Source organism: Bactrocera dorsalis, chromosome 6, assembly GCF_023373825.1.
Source record: "Bactrocera dorsalis isolate Fly_Bdor chromosome 6, ASM2337382v1, whole genome shotgun sequence".
NCBI lineage: Eukaryota > Metazoa > Arthropoda > Insecta > Diptera > Tephritidae > Bactrocera > Bactrocera dorsalis.
The window spans coordinates 23,866,149-23,881,721 of NC_064308.1; the positions used below are offsets into that span (position 1 = coordinate 23,866,149).

The following is a 15,573-nucleotide window of genomic DNA, read 5'->3' on the forward strand; positions in this document are numbered from 1 at the left end:
GCGTCAAAATTCCGACTGTCAATAACCCTAAAATTTTAGGCGTAACCTTTGATAGTCTATGCTCCTTCACTCCCCATACGACCGCGATTATCGCCAAAGTACAGAGCCGCAACAAGATCCTCAAGTCGCTAGCCGGCAGCATATGGGGAAAAGACAAAGAAACGTTGTTGGCAACTTACAAAGCAATCGGCCGGCCGGTCCTCAACTACGCAGCACCGATATGGTCGCCTGGATGCAGTGGCACGCAGATGAGGAAACTACAGACCTGCCCGAACACAGCACTCCGGACTACGACGGGATGTCTCTTGATGTCTCCCATCGAACACCTCCATAGTGAGACGCGCATGCTTCCTGTAAAGGAGCATAATGAACTCCTCTCCAGGCAGTTCCTGCTGGGATGTTTCCGTAGGAATCACCCTTGCAGCCATCTGCTTGGAGCGGAGCCGCCTCCTAGGAGCATCAAGAGGTCATTCCTCGACTACGTCGACGACGTCGTACAGTACGCCGACCGAACTTCGGACGCTACAGACTTCAGACAGGTACTGACCACCATTCACAGTGGAGCCATTAACACCTTCACCGACTCCCTTCCCGTGAATGGCGTTCTTGGAGTCAAAGCACCACCTATTGCAGATGAAGAGCTCCAGTTGCCGCGAGAAACGCGAGACACGCATGACGCATGACACTGGCCACCTCTTTGCATGCCCCACAAACCCAACTCATCTAACACCTTCCTCCCTTTGGTCCGACCCCGTCGAAACAGCGCGTTTCCTGGGCCTACCGTTAGATGACCTCGACGACAACACAGATGACCCTTACCACCCTAACGGGGATTAGCATATCCGTTAAAACAACAACAACGTCTAGCCACAATCCGCATCAAAGCGAGGTTCTTCAACATATCGCTGATTTGCGCCCACGCTCCGACGGATGAGAAGGACGATGTGACCAAAGATGCCTTTTATGAGTGCTTGGAGCGCACTTATGAGAGATGCCCCCGCCACGGGGACAAAGAAGGTATCTTTGGCACTACGGTCGGTAAATTCAGCCTCCACGACGAAACATCCCCAATTAGGTTGAGATGATCGACTTCGCCGGGGCCCGAAATATGGTTATATGTAGTACTAGATTCCAGCATAAGAAGATCCATCAAGCTACCCGGCTGTCTCCGGATCGAAAAACTACCAACCAGATCGATAATGTTGTGATAGACGGAAGACACGTCTCCAGTGTTTTAGATGTGCGTGCGCTTCGAGGTCCTAACATCGACTCGGACCACTATCTTGTTGCAGCCAAGATTCGCACCCGCCTTTGTGCAGCAAAAAACGCACGCCAACAAACACAAGGAAGGTTCGACGTCGAGAAGCTGCAATCACAACAGACAGCCGAACGTTTTTCTACTCGGCTTTCACTCCTGCTCTCTGAGAGCACTCATCAACAATTCGGTATAAGGGAACTGTGGGACGGCATTTCAAACTCCTTACGTACAGCTGCAACCGAAACCATTGGTTTTCGGAAAGTGCAAAAGAACAGCTGGTACGACGAGGAGTGCCGTGTCGCAGCGGAGAGAAAACAGGCTGCCTACCTCGCAACGTTACGATCGACCACAACACGTGCGGGATGGGATAGATACCGAGAGTTGAAGAGGGAAGCGAGACGCATTTGCAGACAGAAGAAGAAAGAGGCCGAAATGCGTGAGTACGAACAGCTCGATAAGCTGGCCGACAGGGGTAATGCTCGAAAATTCTACGAAAAGATGCGGCGTCTTACAGAAGGTTTCAATACCGGAGCATACTCTTGTAGAACCCCCAAAGGTGATCTAGTTACTGATGCCCAGAGCATACTTAAATTATGGAGGGAACACTTCTCCAGCCTGCTGAATGGCAGTGAAAGCACAACACCGGGAGAAGGCGAACCCGATTCCCCAATCGATGACGATGGAGCAGACGTTCCATTACCCGACCATGAAGAAGTTCGAATAGCAATCACCCGCCTGAAGAACAACAAAGCGGCAGGGGCCGATGGATTGCCGGCCGAGCTATTCAAACACGGCGGCGAAGAACTGATAAGGAGCATGCATCAGCTTCTTTGTAAAATATGGTCGGACGAAAGCATGCCCAACGACTGGAATTTAAGTGTGCTATGCCCAATCCATAAAAAAGGAGACCCCACAATCTGCGCCAACTACCGTGGGATTAGCCTCCTCAACATCGCATATAAGGTTCTATCGAGCGTATTGTGTGAAAGATTAAAGCCCACCGCCAACAAGCTGATTGGACCTTATCAGTGTGGCTTCAGACCTGGTAAATCAACAACCGACCAGATATTCACCATGCGCCAAATCTTGGAAAAGACCCGTGAAAGGAGAATCGACACACACCACCTCTTCGTCGATTTCAAAGCTGCTTTCGACAGCACAAAAAGGAGCTGCCTTTATGCCGCGATGTCTGAATTTGGTTTCCCCGCAAAACTGATACGGCTGTGTAAACTGACGTTGAGCGGCACCAAAAGCGCCGTCAGGATCGGGAAGAACCTCTCCGAGCCGTTCGATACCAAACGAGGTTTCAGACAAGGCGACTCCCTATCGTGCGACTTTTTCAATCTGCTGCTGGAGAAAATAGTTCTAGCTGCAGAACTTAATCCAGCAGGTACAATCTTCTATAAGAGTGTACAGCTGCTGGCGTATGCCGATGATATTGATATCATCGGCCTCAACACCCGCGCCGTTAGTTCTGCTTTCTCCAGGCTGGACAAGGAAGCAAAACGAATGGGTCTGGCAGTGAACGAGGGCAAGACGAAATATCTCCTGTCATCAAACAAACAGTCGTCGCACTCGCGACTTGGCACTCACGTCACTGTTGACAGTCATAACTTTGAAGTTGTAGATAATTTCGTCTATCTTGGAACCAGCGTAAACACCACCAACAATGTCAGCCTAGAAATCCAACGCAGGATAACTCTTGCCAACAGGTGCTACTTCGGACTGGGTAGGCAATTGAGAAGCAAAGTCCTCTCTCGACAGACAAAAACCAAACTCTATAAGTCTCTCATAATTCCCGTCCTGCTATATGGTGCAGAGGCTTGGACGATGTCAACAGCGAATGAGTCGACGTTGCGAGTTTTCGAGAGAAAAATTCTGCGAAAGATTTATGGTCCTTTGCGCGTTGGCCACGGCGAATATCGCATTCGATGGAACGATGAGCTGTACGAGATATACGACGACATTGACATAGTTCAGCGAATTAAAAGACAGCGGCTACGCTGGCTAGGTCATGTTGTCCGGATGGATGAAAACACTCCAGCTCTGAAAGTATTCGACGCAGTACCCGCCGGGGGAAGCAGAGGAAGAGGAAGACCTCCACTCCGTTGGAAGGACCAAGTGGAGAAGGACCTGGCTTCGCTTGGAATATCCAATTGGCGCCACGTAGCGAAAAGAAGAAACGACTGGCGCGCGGTTGTTAACTCGGCTATAATCGCGTAAGCGGTGTCTACGCCAATTAAGAAGAAGAAGATGTGCAGTGTGCAAAGCTGATGTCATGCCGGCCAGATGCCAGATTTTCTTTTTTCGAACAGGTTGCATTAAGCATACTGCGTAGTTTGCATTACCGAACCTCTGCGAATGGTAGGCACCTTGTCGTGGTGCAGGGGCTTAAACCGCAGCACAGCACGGCATCTCCCATCCACCAGGGATGATGCTACTTAGCATCAACAGGGAACTATTGATTCGATTCAATAAATTCCTTATCATACTCACGAACCCAAATATATAAACAAATCCTTATCAGCTGTAAACAGAAAAACATGTATCATGACATATGCACATAATGTGTTGTAATTATCAGCAACAGATAAGATATTATCCAAACATATTTATCAACTTAAAATAAGAACACAACAGAACAACATGAATGTTATGTCGATAGTACAAATAGTTGTAAGCAAACCTGATATCTTTTAGTCTTAGTATTGCCATCAAACGTGAAGGTGGAGATATTAAACTCAACAAATATATAAAATAATAAACACAATAGTATTATTATTTAACTGCGGACTCAACCGGGATCCCAAATCAACTTGCTTTCCAGCCAGTTTTTGAAATAACTATAAGACTTAAAAAACCAAAATCCACAGGCTTAAAGAAAGACACAGCAGGTTCCTGAAAAATTGGAACAAAAACAGGATTCTGAGGAACCACTAAAAACTGGAGCACATCAAAAACTTAAGGAGAAAAAAAGGGCAAAAATCCACGGCAGTCGTAGAAAATCAGGAGTTACGATGACATCAGAAATGGCACAACTACGCGCACACATCGACGTATTAGCTTAAACTTTGCAGCAGCAAAGTATTGAGATGCAGAATCAACAATCAGCGATTGAATCAAGCCAATCGTGTAAAGGAATATCGACGATCGATCAACACGAAGCAATACGCTTGACCATTAACGACCCCATGGAAATTGACCTGGAATTATTCAAAGCACTTCCACGGTTCGATGGAAAAAAAAGATCAATATAGATCCTGGAGATCGCTATTCAGGCGACAATTAGGACCCAGACAGAGGATCCAATATGAGCAAAACAATGTTCATATCCCATCGCGGATAACGACTTTGTGAATAAAGAAATTAGCGAGTTATTAAAAAATGGAATTATTAAACCAAGTAAAAGCCCATATAATTCACCCATATGGACTGCTCCAAAAAAAAGTCACTGACGAACAACGTAAGCCAAAAAGGAGAATGGTAGTTGATTTCCAAACAATCACTGCTCAGGCAATCACAGATAGATATCCAATAGCTGATGTAAATATGACTATCCAAAACTTAGGAAAAGCAAAAGTATTTTCAACTATAGATTTAGAATCAGGATCTCATCAAATTTTATTAAAGGATTCCGATAGAGAAAAGACCGCTTTTCCAGTCAATGGAGGAAAATACGAGTTTATTAAGATGCCGTTTGGGTTGAAAAATGCACCCTCAATCTTTCAACGATTCGTAGACGATATCTTATGAGAATATATTGATAAATTTGCATATGTATATATAGACGATGTATTAATATTCTCTTCCTCACCCGAAGAACATATTGAACAAGTTTCAACTATAATAAATGCACTACATAAAGCCAATATGAAATTTCAGACGAAAAGTCACATTTTTTTTCAAGACTCAATCGAGTATCTTGGTCACGGAGCCCTCCCTGTCAGACCACAGAATAATAAGGTTCGCACTGAAGGTAGAGGTCAGGCAACTTCCCCCGAGACGTAACCCTCGCAGAACAAACTGGGGTGTTTTCAGGGAAAAACTAAAGGACGGGTTACAAAGGCAGAGTCAGATCGATGATAGCGTCACGGGCCTGGGAATAGAGAGCAGAGTGTTGGCACTAAATGTGTCAATCACTAAAGCCTACATGGATAGTTGTCCCCAAATAGCGCCTACAGACAGACGCAACTGTCCCTGGTGGACAAGAAAGCTCGCAGACCTCAAGAAGAAGGTACGCAGCCTATTTAACAAGGCGAAGTGTACAGGGGTCTGGGAGGAGTACAGGTGCTACCTAACTCTATACAATAAGGAGATTAGGTCAGCAAAACAAAACAGTTTTAGGAGCTTCTGCCAAAAAGTCTCCTCCACACCAGAAGCGGCGCGGTTGCACAAAGCTCTGGCCAGTGGGAAGACAAGCACGGAACTGGCCATTAAAAGAAATGACGGGACGTTTACGACCAGCGCGGAGGAAAGGACGTCAGAGCTTCTGCGTGCTCACCTCCCGGAGATTATCCCGGTGGACCAAAGTCTACCTGTGAGCGAACATGGGCCAACCCGCTTGGATTGGGTAACCGCTAAGCAGCTAGTTACTGCGGACTCGATCAAGTGGGCTATGGCCTCGTTCGAAAAATTCAAGTCTCCGGGGGTGGATGGCATCTTCCCGGCGTTTTTGCAACAGGGCGAGCAGCAGTTGCTACCTCACCTTGTTCGGCTGCTAAAATCCCACAGGCCGATCAGTCTAACCTCCTTCCTGCTGAAGACGATGGAAAAGATCATTGACAACAATATAAGGTCGACGGCGCTGAAAACTGCACCCCTGCATTCTGCTCAGCATGCATACAGAGCGGGAAGATCAACCAGTACGGCTCTGTACCAGTTGACCTCGGAGATCGAGAGCTCACTGGGAGAAGGGGAGGTGATGATATGCGCCTTTCTAGATATAGAAGGTGCCTTTGACAACACGTCTCACAGGAGTGTAGCCAGGGAATTGGAGAGAAGGAAGGTGGCTGCACCGGTGCGTAGATGGATAGAGGCGGTACTGCGCACCAGGATTGCTGAGACCACAGCAGGGGGCACAAAGATTCGCCTAGGCACAACAAGAGGCTGTTCGCAGGGTGGTGTACTATCGCCCCTGCTATGGAGCCTTGTCGTGGACGACCTGTTAGCACTGCTAACCGACAACGGCATCTGCTGCCAAGGATATGCGGACGATAGAGTTATCATAGCGAAAGGTAAATTTGAGGATACTCTCTGCGACCTAGTACAACGTGGTCTAAATCTGGCAAAGGGGTGGTGCAGGGAAGTTGAATTGAACATCAACCCCTCGAAGACAACCATCGTCCCATTTACAAGGCGCAGGTCCCTACCCGGCCTGAGGAACCTCACACTTGGGGGCAGAGATTGAAATGACTAACAAGGTTAAATACCTAGGTCTCACTCTGGATTCTACCTTGCGATGGAAGCAGCACGTGAACCAAACGGTAGCCAAGGCAACAAAGGCACTGATGGTATGCAAACGGCTGGCGGGTAGATCCTGGGGCTGTAAGCCAAAGATCATTAGGTGGTTATACACCATGATTGTCCGACCGATTATTACATACGGGGCGGTGTCCTGGGCCTCCGTGGTGGCACAGGCTTCGGTGGGAACGCAGCTGGCGAAACTACAGCGGTTAGCATGCGTGTGCATGACGGGAGCCATGCGGACCTGCCCTACGGCGGCTCTGGAGGTCCTCATGGAACTCACACCGCTCCATATAGTAATAGGTCAATTAGCCAAACACTCACTTCTGCAGATAACAGCGGAGGGTGGTGGTAAAGGCAAGATAATTTCGTCCCAGAGGATGGAGAGAATAAGTGGCGATATTCCTATTGCCCTCCTCCCAAGAGACGGCATAAGCAAAACGACCCACTTAACAAGAAAGTTTAAGGTTACCCTCTGTAGCAAGAGTGAGTGGAACGACCCCACACTTGAGCAAATGCTAAGGGATAGCACATTGAGGTGGTACACCGATGGCTCGAAGACATCGGAAGGAATAGGCGCGGGTATCGCGGGTCCGCGTACCAAGCTCTCCATTCCGATGGGAAACTTTCCGAGCATTTTCCAAGCCGAAGTTCTGGCCATAAGTCGATGTATTGAGATAAACCTTCACCGCAACTATCGCAACGAGCGAATAGCTATACTCAGCGATAGTCAGGCGGCACTAAAAGCGATCTCCTCTTACGAGATCAAATCGCTATTAGTGCAAGAGTGCAGAAGAAGGCTTGACAACCTAGCCGAAAAGAACCAGGTACACCTGATCTGGGTGCCTGGTCACAGGGGAATAGCCGGCAACGAACTGGCTGACGAGCTTGCCCGCTCCGCAGCCTCCACTGCTATGGTCGGGCCTGAACCATTCACTGGAGTGGGTCCCCATACGGTGAAGGAACTGCTCCGCAAAGAGGAAAGAGCGTGCAGGGAGGCACATTGGCAGCGAGCGCACGGGATGCGCCACGCCAAACTGTTAGTTGGGGGGTATAACCATAAGAGGTTCGAGACTATAATCAACCTCCCAAGAAATAAACTCAGGCTCCTGGTTGCATTCTACACCGGCCACTGCAAGCTAAAAAGGCACTTATCGAACATGGGCCTTTCAGCTTGCGCTAACTGTCGGTTCTGTGACAGTGAGCCTGAAACCCCGGAGCACCTGCTATTCGACTGTAACGCAGTCTGTAGGCACAGGTCAAAGGCCCTCGGATCCATGTTTCCGGATAGGGATCACACTGCCTCGCTGGCACCCACTAGGATATTGGACTTCATCAATATGCTGGGGCTAAGCGAGTCCCTGTGAGTTAGGAGAGGGCACAATAGACCTAAGGTCGCAGTGCATTCCTCAATTATTTATCTTATCTTGTCTTATAAGCAAGTAATGATTTTTTTTTTTGAATTTACGCTCGTAAGTCGGTTAAAAATAAACATTTACTTTTACAACATTTACATTTACCGAATTTTTTTACAAACCATCCTCAATGGATTCCCTTCAAAGTGGTTCAGACCTTTTTCATATCATGCAAGAGTTTAGTCAGCTATAGCGAAAGACAAACACCAAACTAATTTTTATATATTAGATTACGTATTAGTTTATTAAATTTAAATTTAAAAAAAATCCACATACATGGAAAGAATGTTTAAACACATCATGATTTGAAATATCTATAGGCACTTTCTAAGAATGCTAAATAAAGAAAGAGGGATTTTAGCGCAAAAGAGAAATTTTAACGATATGCTCATACTTGTTTATTATCATATGACAGCGCTCCATTTCCTTATAATATTTAGCATAAAAATGATGTCCACTACGAGTGTAAAAATTAGTTTTTAAAATATAGATTTGTTACTTAAAATGTGTAAAATGTGAATTTGCTTAAATGATAGCAGTTTAATTCAATAAATTTGAAGTAAAAAATGTGCGCATAGTGTATTAAATGTAGTGAGATAGCTTGTTGAAATGTTCCAATTTTTCAACACACTGAACTTTAAAGTCAAATACCTGGGTAAATTTTAAAATAGCATCCCCCGATTTCTGGGTTTAAATGGGTATGCATGGATAGAGGAGGTCCTCCAGATTAAGAATATATATATATTGGGTTGACCGGAAAGAAACCGGTGATTTTGCATACAAACGGCGTTGACAATTTTTTGAACGGCTTATGACTCTGTTATTGCATTTTTGCTTTTGTCAAATATCAGCTGGCACTTTTACCTTGCCTTAGAAAATAAACGCGCGTAATTTTATTTATATTTGTTTGTTTGGCGGCAATTTTAATATGGAGCCCACAAGGGAGCATTTTCGTCATATTTTACTTTAATATTTCCGTAAAGGAAAAAATGCAGCTCAGGTTGCTAAAAAGTTACGTCATGCGTATGGTGACAAAGCCTTAAAAGAAACACAGTGTCAAAGTTGGTTTGTCAAATTCCGTTCAGGTCGGCCAAGTGCAGTTGATGATGACGTCATCATGGCTTTAATCGAATTGGATCGTCATGTAACTGAGCGTGAGATTGGAGAGAAGTTAAATATACCACAATCAACCATAAATGTCATATACGACGTCTTGGGATGCAAAAAAAACAAAACTCAAAAAATATTTTGAAAAAATCACCGGTTTCTTTTAGGTCAACCTAATATATATTTGCTGCTGACTTATGGTTTTTGAGATATTCGCATTTAAAGTTCAAAAATGTAACGATATAAAATGTGTCTTTCTCCCATTTATAATGAATTTTATAGTTTTATTTTTAACTTTTATGTCCACTCACACTTCAATAATTCGTTTCTAACCATTTATTTTATATTAAATAGTGCAAAAGTAAATTCTATTCAACATTTAACTTTTGTTCATTTATTTTTGTTCACATAATAATATTGTTCATATTTTACAACCCTCGGTCGGACCAATACCTGGTCGTGCGCAATTCTTTTCCGTTGAACTCTTTTTTGGTTTGGAAGCCTTCGGCCGCGCTTAAAAAAAATAGCCCTCGGTCGGACCAACAATTGGGCGTGTTAACCCTGTCCGATCCAACTCCGGGAACACCTTCCTCCCTTTGGTCCGACTCCGTCGAAACAGCACGTTTCTTGGGCCTACCGTTAGATGACCTCGACGACAACACAAACAACCCTTACTATCCTAACGGGGATTAGCTAACCGTTAACAACAACAACGGGTATGGAGAAAGACAAATACTGAATTTGACAAAAGCAATGTTAGTAATACTGTAAAGCATGGAGGTGGAGGAGTCATGGTTTGGGGATGTATTGCGGCGTCAGGCGTTGGTAACTTAGTATTTGTTGATGGAGTAATGGACAAAACTTTATATATGAACATATTGAAAGAAAACTTGCAAGGAAGTGTAGAAAAGCTGGATCTTGGGAATCAGTTCTATTTTCAGCAAGATAATGGTCCCAAACATACAGCTTATGATGTTCGTATCTGGATCATTCATCACGTTCCCCATGTTCTTGCAACTCCTCCTCAATCACCGGACTTCAATCCGATTGAGCACTTATGGGATGAACTTGGACGAAGGGTTGAAAAGCACAACGTAACAAGTAAAAGCCAATTAAAAGAGATACTGCAGTATGAATGGACTAACATTGGATCTGAGGTGACAAGAAAACTGGTTCACTCCATGCCAAATCGCTTAAATGACGTTATTTAAATGAAAGGTTTGGATACTCGTTATTAAACTAGCATTTATTTTCATTTTTAAATAAATACTCAAAATGTCCCAAAACTTTTGTCCAATGAAATATATTCGCTTTTTATTTAAATTATTGTAACAAAACAATCACAGATATATCATAAATGAAATTAAGTATCGTGATAAATAACATAAAGGTGAGTATATTACTTGTGCATTATTTGAACCTACCTTTTAAATTTACGGAACTACAGACCACTGAAGGAACCAACATCAGCTGTGCCAAAACTTTTGTCCGTCAGTGTAGTTGCCGCTGACTTGTAGTTTTAAAGATATTTGCAAATTGTGAATTTGTGAATAACTTTTTCACTTATATTATGCACTTTTCACTTACTTACACTTCACTATAAGCGTCTGTATAATAATTTTTGTAATATTTGTTGTAAATAAACCATTTTTTAATTAATTTTTATTCGTTTGATAAATGTGTAATTATGGCAACACTTAAGTATTGTCCGTCAACACGGAACACTTTTGTTATTGTGCATCTAATAAAATTTGTGTTAAATATAAAATGCTTCTTTTAAGCAAATATCTAAATAATTACTGAAAAATAAGTATGTAGAAACAATGTAATGAAGTGTAAGTGTGTAAAAAGTGCATAATACGAAAGAAATAATTACTAGAAATCGAGAAATTGCAAGGTAAAAGTTGCAAAATTTTCAACTTTAAATGCAAATATCTCGAAAACTATAAGTTTGCGCCGGCAATAATTAGATATATTCTTAATATGGAGCATCAGCTCTATCCAACCATACCACTTTTAACCCTGAAATCGTGGGATGGTATACTAAAGCCGACCCCACACTTAATAGTACTCACAGTGTTCAACTTGTCTTCGCAGGTCTCGAGAGAATTCATGAAGAAATCTTTGCAGAATATCCTGAAGCAACTCAAACGGAGTTGTTTGTACGACATGGTAACCAATAGTCTGGCAAATTTGAGCGACAACCGTTCGCAAAAGCTCTCGTATATAGTGATCCGTCATAATATTTTCGACAATTTATGTTGCGAAATCACGACTTGTTTATTTTCTCATGAAGTATTGTTCCTGCGAGTTCAACTTGAAAAGTATTTAAAGTTTCTGATCGATAAATTTATTTTTAACAGCGACAAATACACAATAAAACTAATAATTTACAAAAGATATTAAACTTGATTAAACATTACAAAAAATTTTCTTCGAGCGCTGTAAGACTTTATCGATTGAGAATTTTTCGATTTACCGCGTTGCTCATCCCTGTTTAGGCTTAAGCGCGATTTACACTTGCGGACTTGTACTGATACCATGTCGGAAGTCAGTTCACTCTACACTTGTGCGACATGTTGTTCAGACATCATTTCGTTGCAATTGTTGAACTGAACGGACATGACCTCAGAAAATGAAATTTTAGCGCTACTTGTAATATTGTGAATGATTAAAATGACGAGTTTAGGACGAGGTAGAGGAGGAGTAAGCTATCAGCTGATGTTATGTAAACAAAGGCACAGCTGAGAGGTGCCACTGTAGAAACGCCAAGTGTAGTCCGGGGTTGAGTTTCTATTTGAATCCAAGATGGCCGAGTTTTAACCGGAAAATGGTTGCATTGTGTTATTTTCTTAAAATTTATGGAAAAGTTGTCCCAAAAATATTGGTTATATGTAAAAGTTTAATATATTTTCAAAAGAAAATCGTTTTATTTTAATATATTGTTACAAACGTAGTATTAAGTTTTATTTGTATTACTATATGCATCCCTGATTATGAACAATAGCTGTAGGTATATGGAATAGCATTTGTCTTGTTGTAGACATCTGGCGCCACGACTGTCTGCTTGTCGATACAATAGACATCTGGCGCCGCACTGTCTGCTTGTCTAGTTAAACAATTGCTGAGTCTGGCGCCGCGACTGTCTGCTTGCGTCTGGCGCCGTATAGCCGTATGTTCTGGTAATTTCCAGACGCGATATTCTAGAAGGACACGTCGGCATCAGCGAGAAGTGCGTGGCTATATAAGCCGTGGCAGCGCCAACGTAATCAATCAGTGCTAAGAGTAAACTGCTATAGTGTAGACGAGTTGTGAAATAAAGAGTTGTTGAATTAAATTAAACAGTGTTGATTTTATTTGTCAATCCAGAGATACGAACCTAACAAAGTAAACTAGCAAGAGTAAATTCGTAACAATTGGTGTCAGAAGTGGGATTGTCAAATAATCCAAATTCAAGATGGTTAAATTCGGAGAATTGAGAATTCAGCAATTAAAAAAGGAACTGGAGGAGCGTAATTTGCCGATAAGTGGGCAAAAGGCGGATCTGCAGGCACGATTACGTGAAGCAATGGAAGCGGATGGAATTAATGTGGACGAGTTCGAATTTGTTGGGCCAGAAACTTCTACAAAGGTAGAAGAAAAAGTAGAAGAACAACGAACATCATCAAGTGTGGACATGAACTTGCTGTTAGTGGCTATTAAGCAAATAGAAAATCGTCTGGCACAGCAAATAGCTGAAAATACAGAAAATGCAGTGCAAACAGAAAATCGTCTGGCACAGCAAATGACGCAAATAGCTGAAAATACATCACAGTTAGAGTCTCGCCTTACACAACAAATGACTGAAAATAATACGCAGTTAGAAAATCGTTTGGTACAACAGATTACGGAAAATACTACACAACTACAAAAACAAGTGCAAGAGAAATTTTCAAAATTTGAAGACGAATTAAGCACTTTAAAAAATGACGAAGAAAATTTGAAATCAGAAGTTCTTCATTTGAGTAATCGGATGCGAGAACTGCAACTGCATGGCCCTGCACCATCAACAAATAATCCAAGATTGAAGGCACCCACATTCGATGGAAGTATTCCATTTCAAATTTTCAAACTTCAGTTTGAAAAGACAGCATTGGCCAATAACTGGAATGCAGCGGACAAAGTGGCGTCCTTGTTTGTATCATTGAAAGGACCTGCGGCAGAAATCCTTCAGACTATTCCAGACTGTGAACGGGACAACTATGAGGCATTGATGAGTGCGATAGAAAGACGATATGGTAGTGAGCACCGGAAACAAATATACCAGATCGAACTGCAAAATAGGGGTCAGAAAATGAACGAGTCATTGCAAGAGTTCGCAACTGAAATAGAACGACTGGCTCATTTGGCAAATGCAGATGCACCTGTGGATTACATTGAGAGGGTAAAAATTCAATGTTTCATAAATGGAATTCGTGATGTGGACACCAAACGCGCCACATATGCATTGCCAAAAAGAACGTTTGCTGAAACGGTTTCGCACGCCCTCACACAGGAAACAGCTTCCCTACTAAGTAAACCAGCACACAAGGTACAAAGGGTTGAAATGGAACAACCGGCGCTGATGGAAGAAATATTGAAGACTCTGAAGACAATTGCTGCACCGCGAGTAAATACAACAGGCAGATGTTTCAACTGTGGAAAAGCGGGTCACTTTGCCCGAAATTGCAATATAAAAGTAAACCCATCAAAACGGAAACAACCAACAGATAACGAGGACGAAGCATCCACATCTCACAGGTCGTTAAACTAAAACGGAACAGTTCAAAGGGGCGTGAGCTGGTTCCCACAACTATTTGCCCCGCCATCTCGATATCACAAATAGGTCGCCATGACAACAATCTTACTATCAACGGCATCGTAAATGGACGACTGTCAACGCTTACTTTGGATACTGGTGCCACACATTCAATTATCCGACCGGATGTGGTAAGAGGAACGGTTGAACCACTAGTCGGTTGCAAGCTTCGAACGGCCACCGGGGAGGAAGCAGACAGTCGCGGCGCCAGACTCAGCAATTGTTTAACTAGACGAGCAGACAGTGTGGCGCCAGATGTCTACAACAAGACAAATGCTATTCCATATACCTACAGCTATTGTTCATAATCAGGGATGCATATAGTAATACAAATACAACTTAATACTACTTTTTGTAACAATATTTAAACTTTAAAAAACAAATAAATGTAATTTGGCAAATAATGAGCCGCTATTAAAAGTTAAGGAATTTGAGTTGTATTTTTAAATGGGCCAAACAAGTTATTATCGATTTGAATAACTTCAAACGGAATATATTTCGAACAATCATTTATTTTTTTAAATACTAATATATTTCGAACAATCATTTATTTTTTTAAATACTATGCCGGTATCGCTACTGAGCATGGCGAAATAGTGTTGCGTGAGCTAATTTAAACTACTTTTTACTACTATATAGATATTGAAAATTCAAAAAATAATTTCTTTAAGAATCCTTTTTATTTAAAAACTTAGCTTAGAACTAAAAAATAGTGTGTTAAATCTGTTAGGATAATCAAACACTCCATTTGGGAATGAGTAGGATTCCTGATCGCCGGCGTATAGCTAAATTCTGACATTTAAAACGTGTACGTAGTTTGTGATTACAAAAATTTATAATTAAAATATAGAAAACATGGCTATTATAATTATCTCTTGATTTATCTTACAATAAAAAAATGTGTTTTACTGTTCAGACGAATTGTTATGGTACGTAATATCAAATTTTTCACAATACTTATCTCTTATGGTCTACTCATTATCAAATATAATTTCCATTTTGTCCATGAATAAGTTAACTAAAACGCTTAAAATATATAGCATATTTATCTATATCATGAAGGTATAATTAATTTTTGTGATAACAGCTAAAAACTTTTCTCTATAACAAAAATTGAAAATAGTATTTATAAATGTACAAATATAGTACTATAAATTTATAATTTAATATTATAGCATTTTCGCTTTCTGCAACCCGTTTTAACCTCTCGCCACCCTTATTCACCAGAGGTGGCCATGATGTTGTTATTGTAAAAGTACACTTGAGGGGTAGCTTAAGGACTGTGAATGGCTCTTTTTCTATGGTGAATGGGACTTTCCCTACTCCTCTATACCATGGTTTAGGGTCTTCCTGCGTGCTTATTCCTGTTGTTGTCACTTCGTGTTCTCGAAAGTAGTCTAGGTGCTGAAAGTACCAAAGGGGTCGGCTTTAGTATAGCATCCCACGATTTCAGGGTTAAAAGTGGTATGGTTGGATAGAGCTGCTGCTCCAGA

The 15,573-nt window shown here is 42.2% G+C and overlaps 1 protein-coding gene across 5 annotated transcripts in view; it reads right to left on the bottom strand.

The window, feature by feature from the left end:
• Positions 1-11,715, bottom strand: part of LOC105227957 (uncharacterized) — a 47,317-nt gene extending 35,602 nt beyond the window's left edge. For 3 of the 5 annotated variants that reach the window (XM_049460094.1, XM_049460095.1, XM_049460092.1), the window contains exon 1: positions 11,319-11,715. In XM_049460094.1, coding sequence (XP_049316051.1) covers positions 11,319-11,484 — 166 coding nt within the window. In that variant the 5' untranslated portion in view covers positions 11,485-11,715. Of the gene's footprint in view, positions 1-10,667; positions 11,251-11,318 lie in introns of those variants that run through there. The other 2 variants (XM_049460093.1, XM_049460096.1) reach the window with 2 other exon arrangements.
• Positions 11,716-15,573: the final 3,858 nt, after the last annotated feature.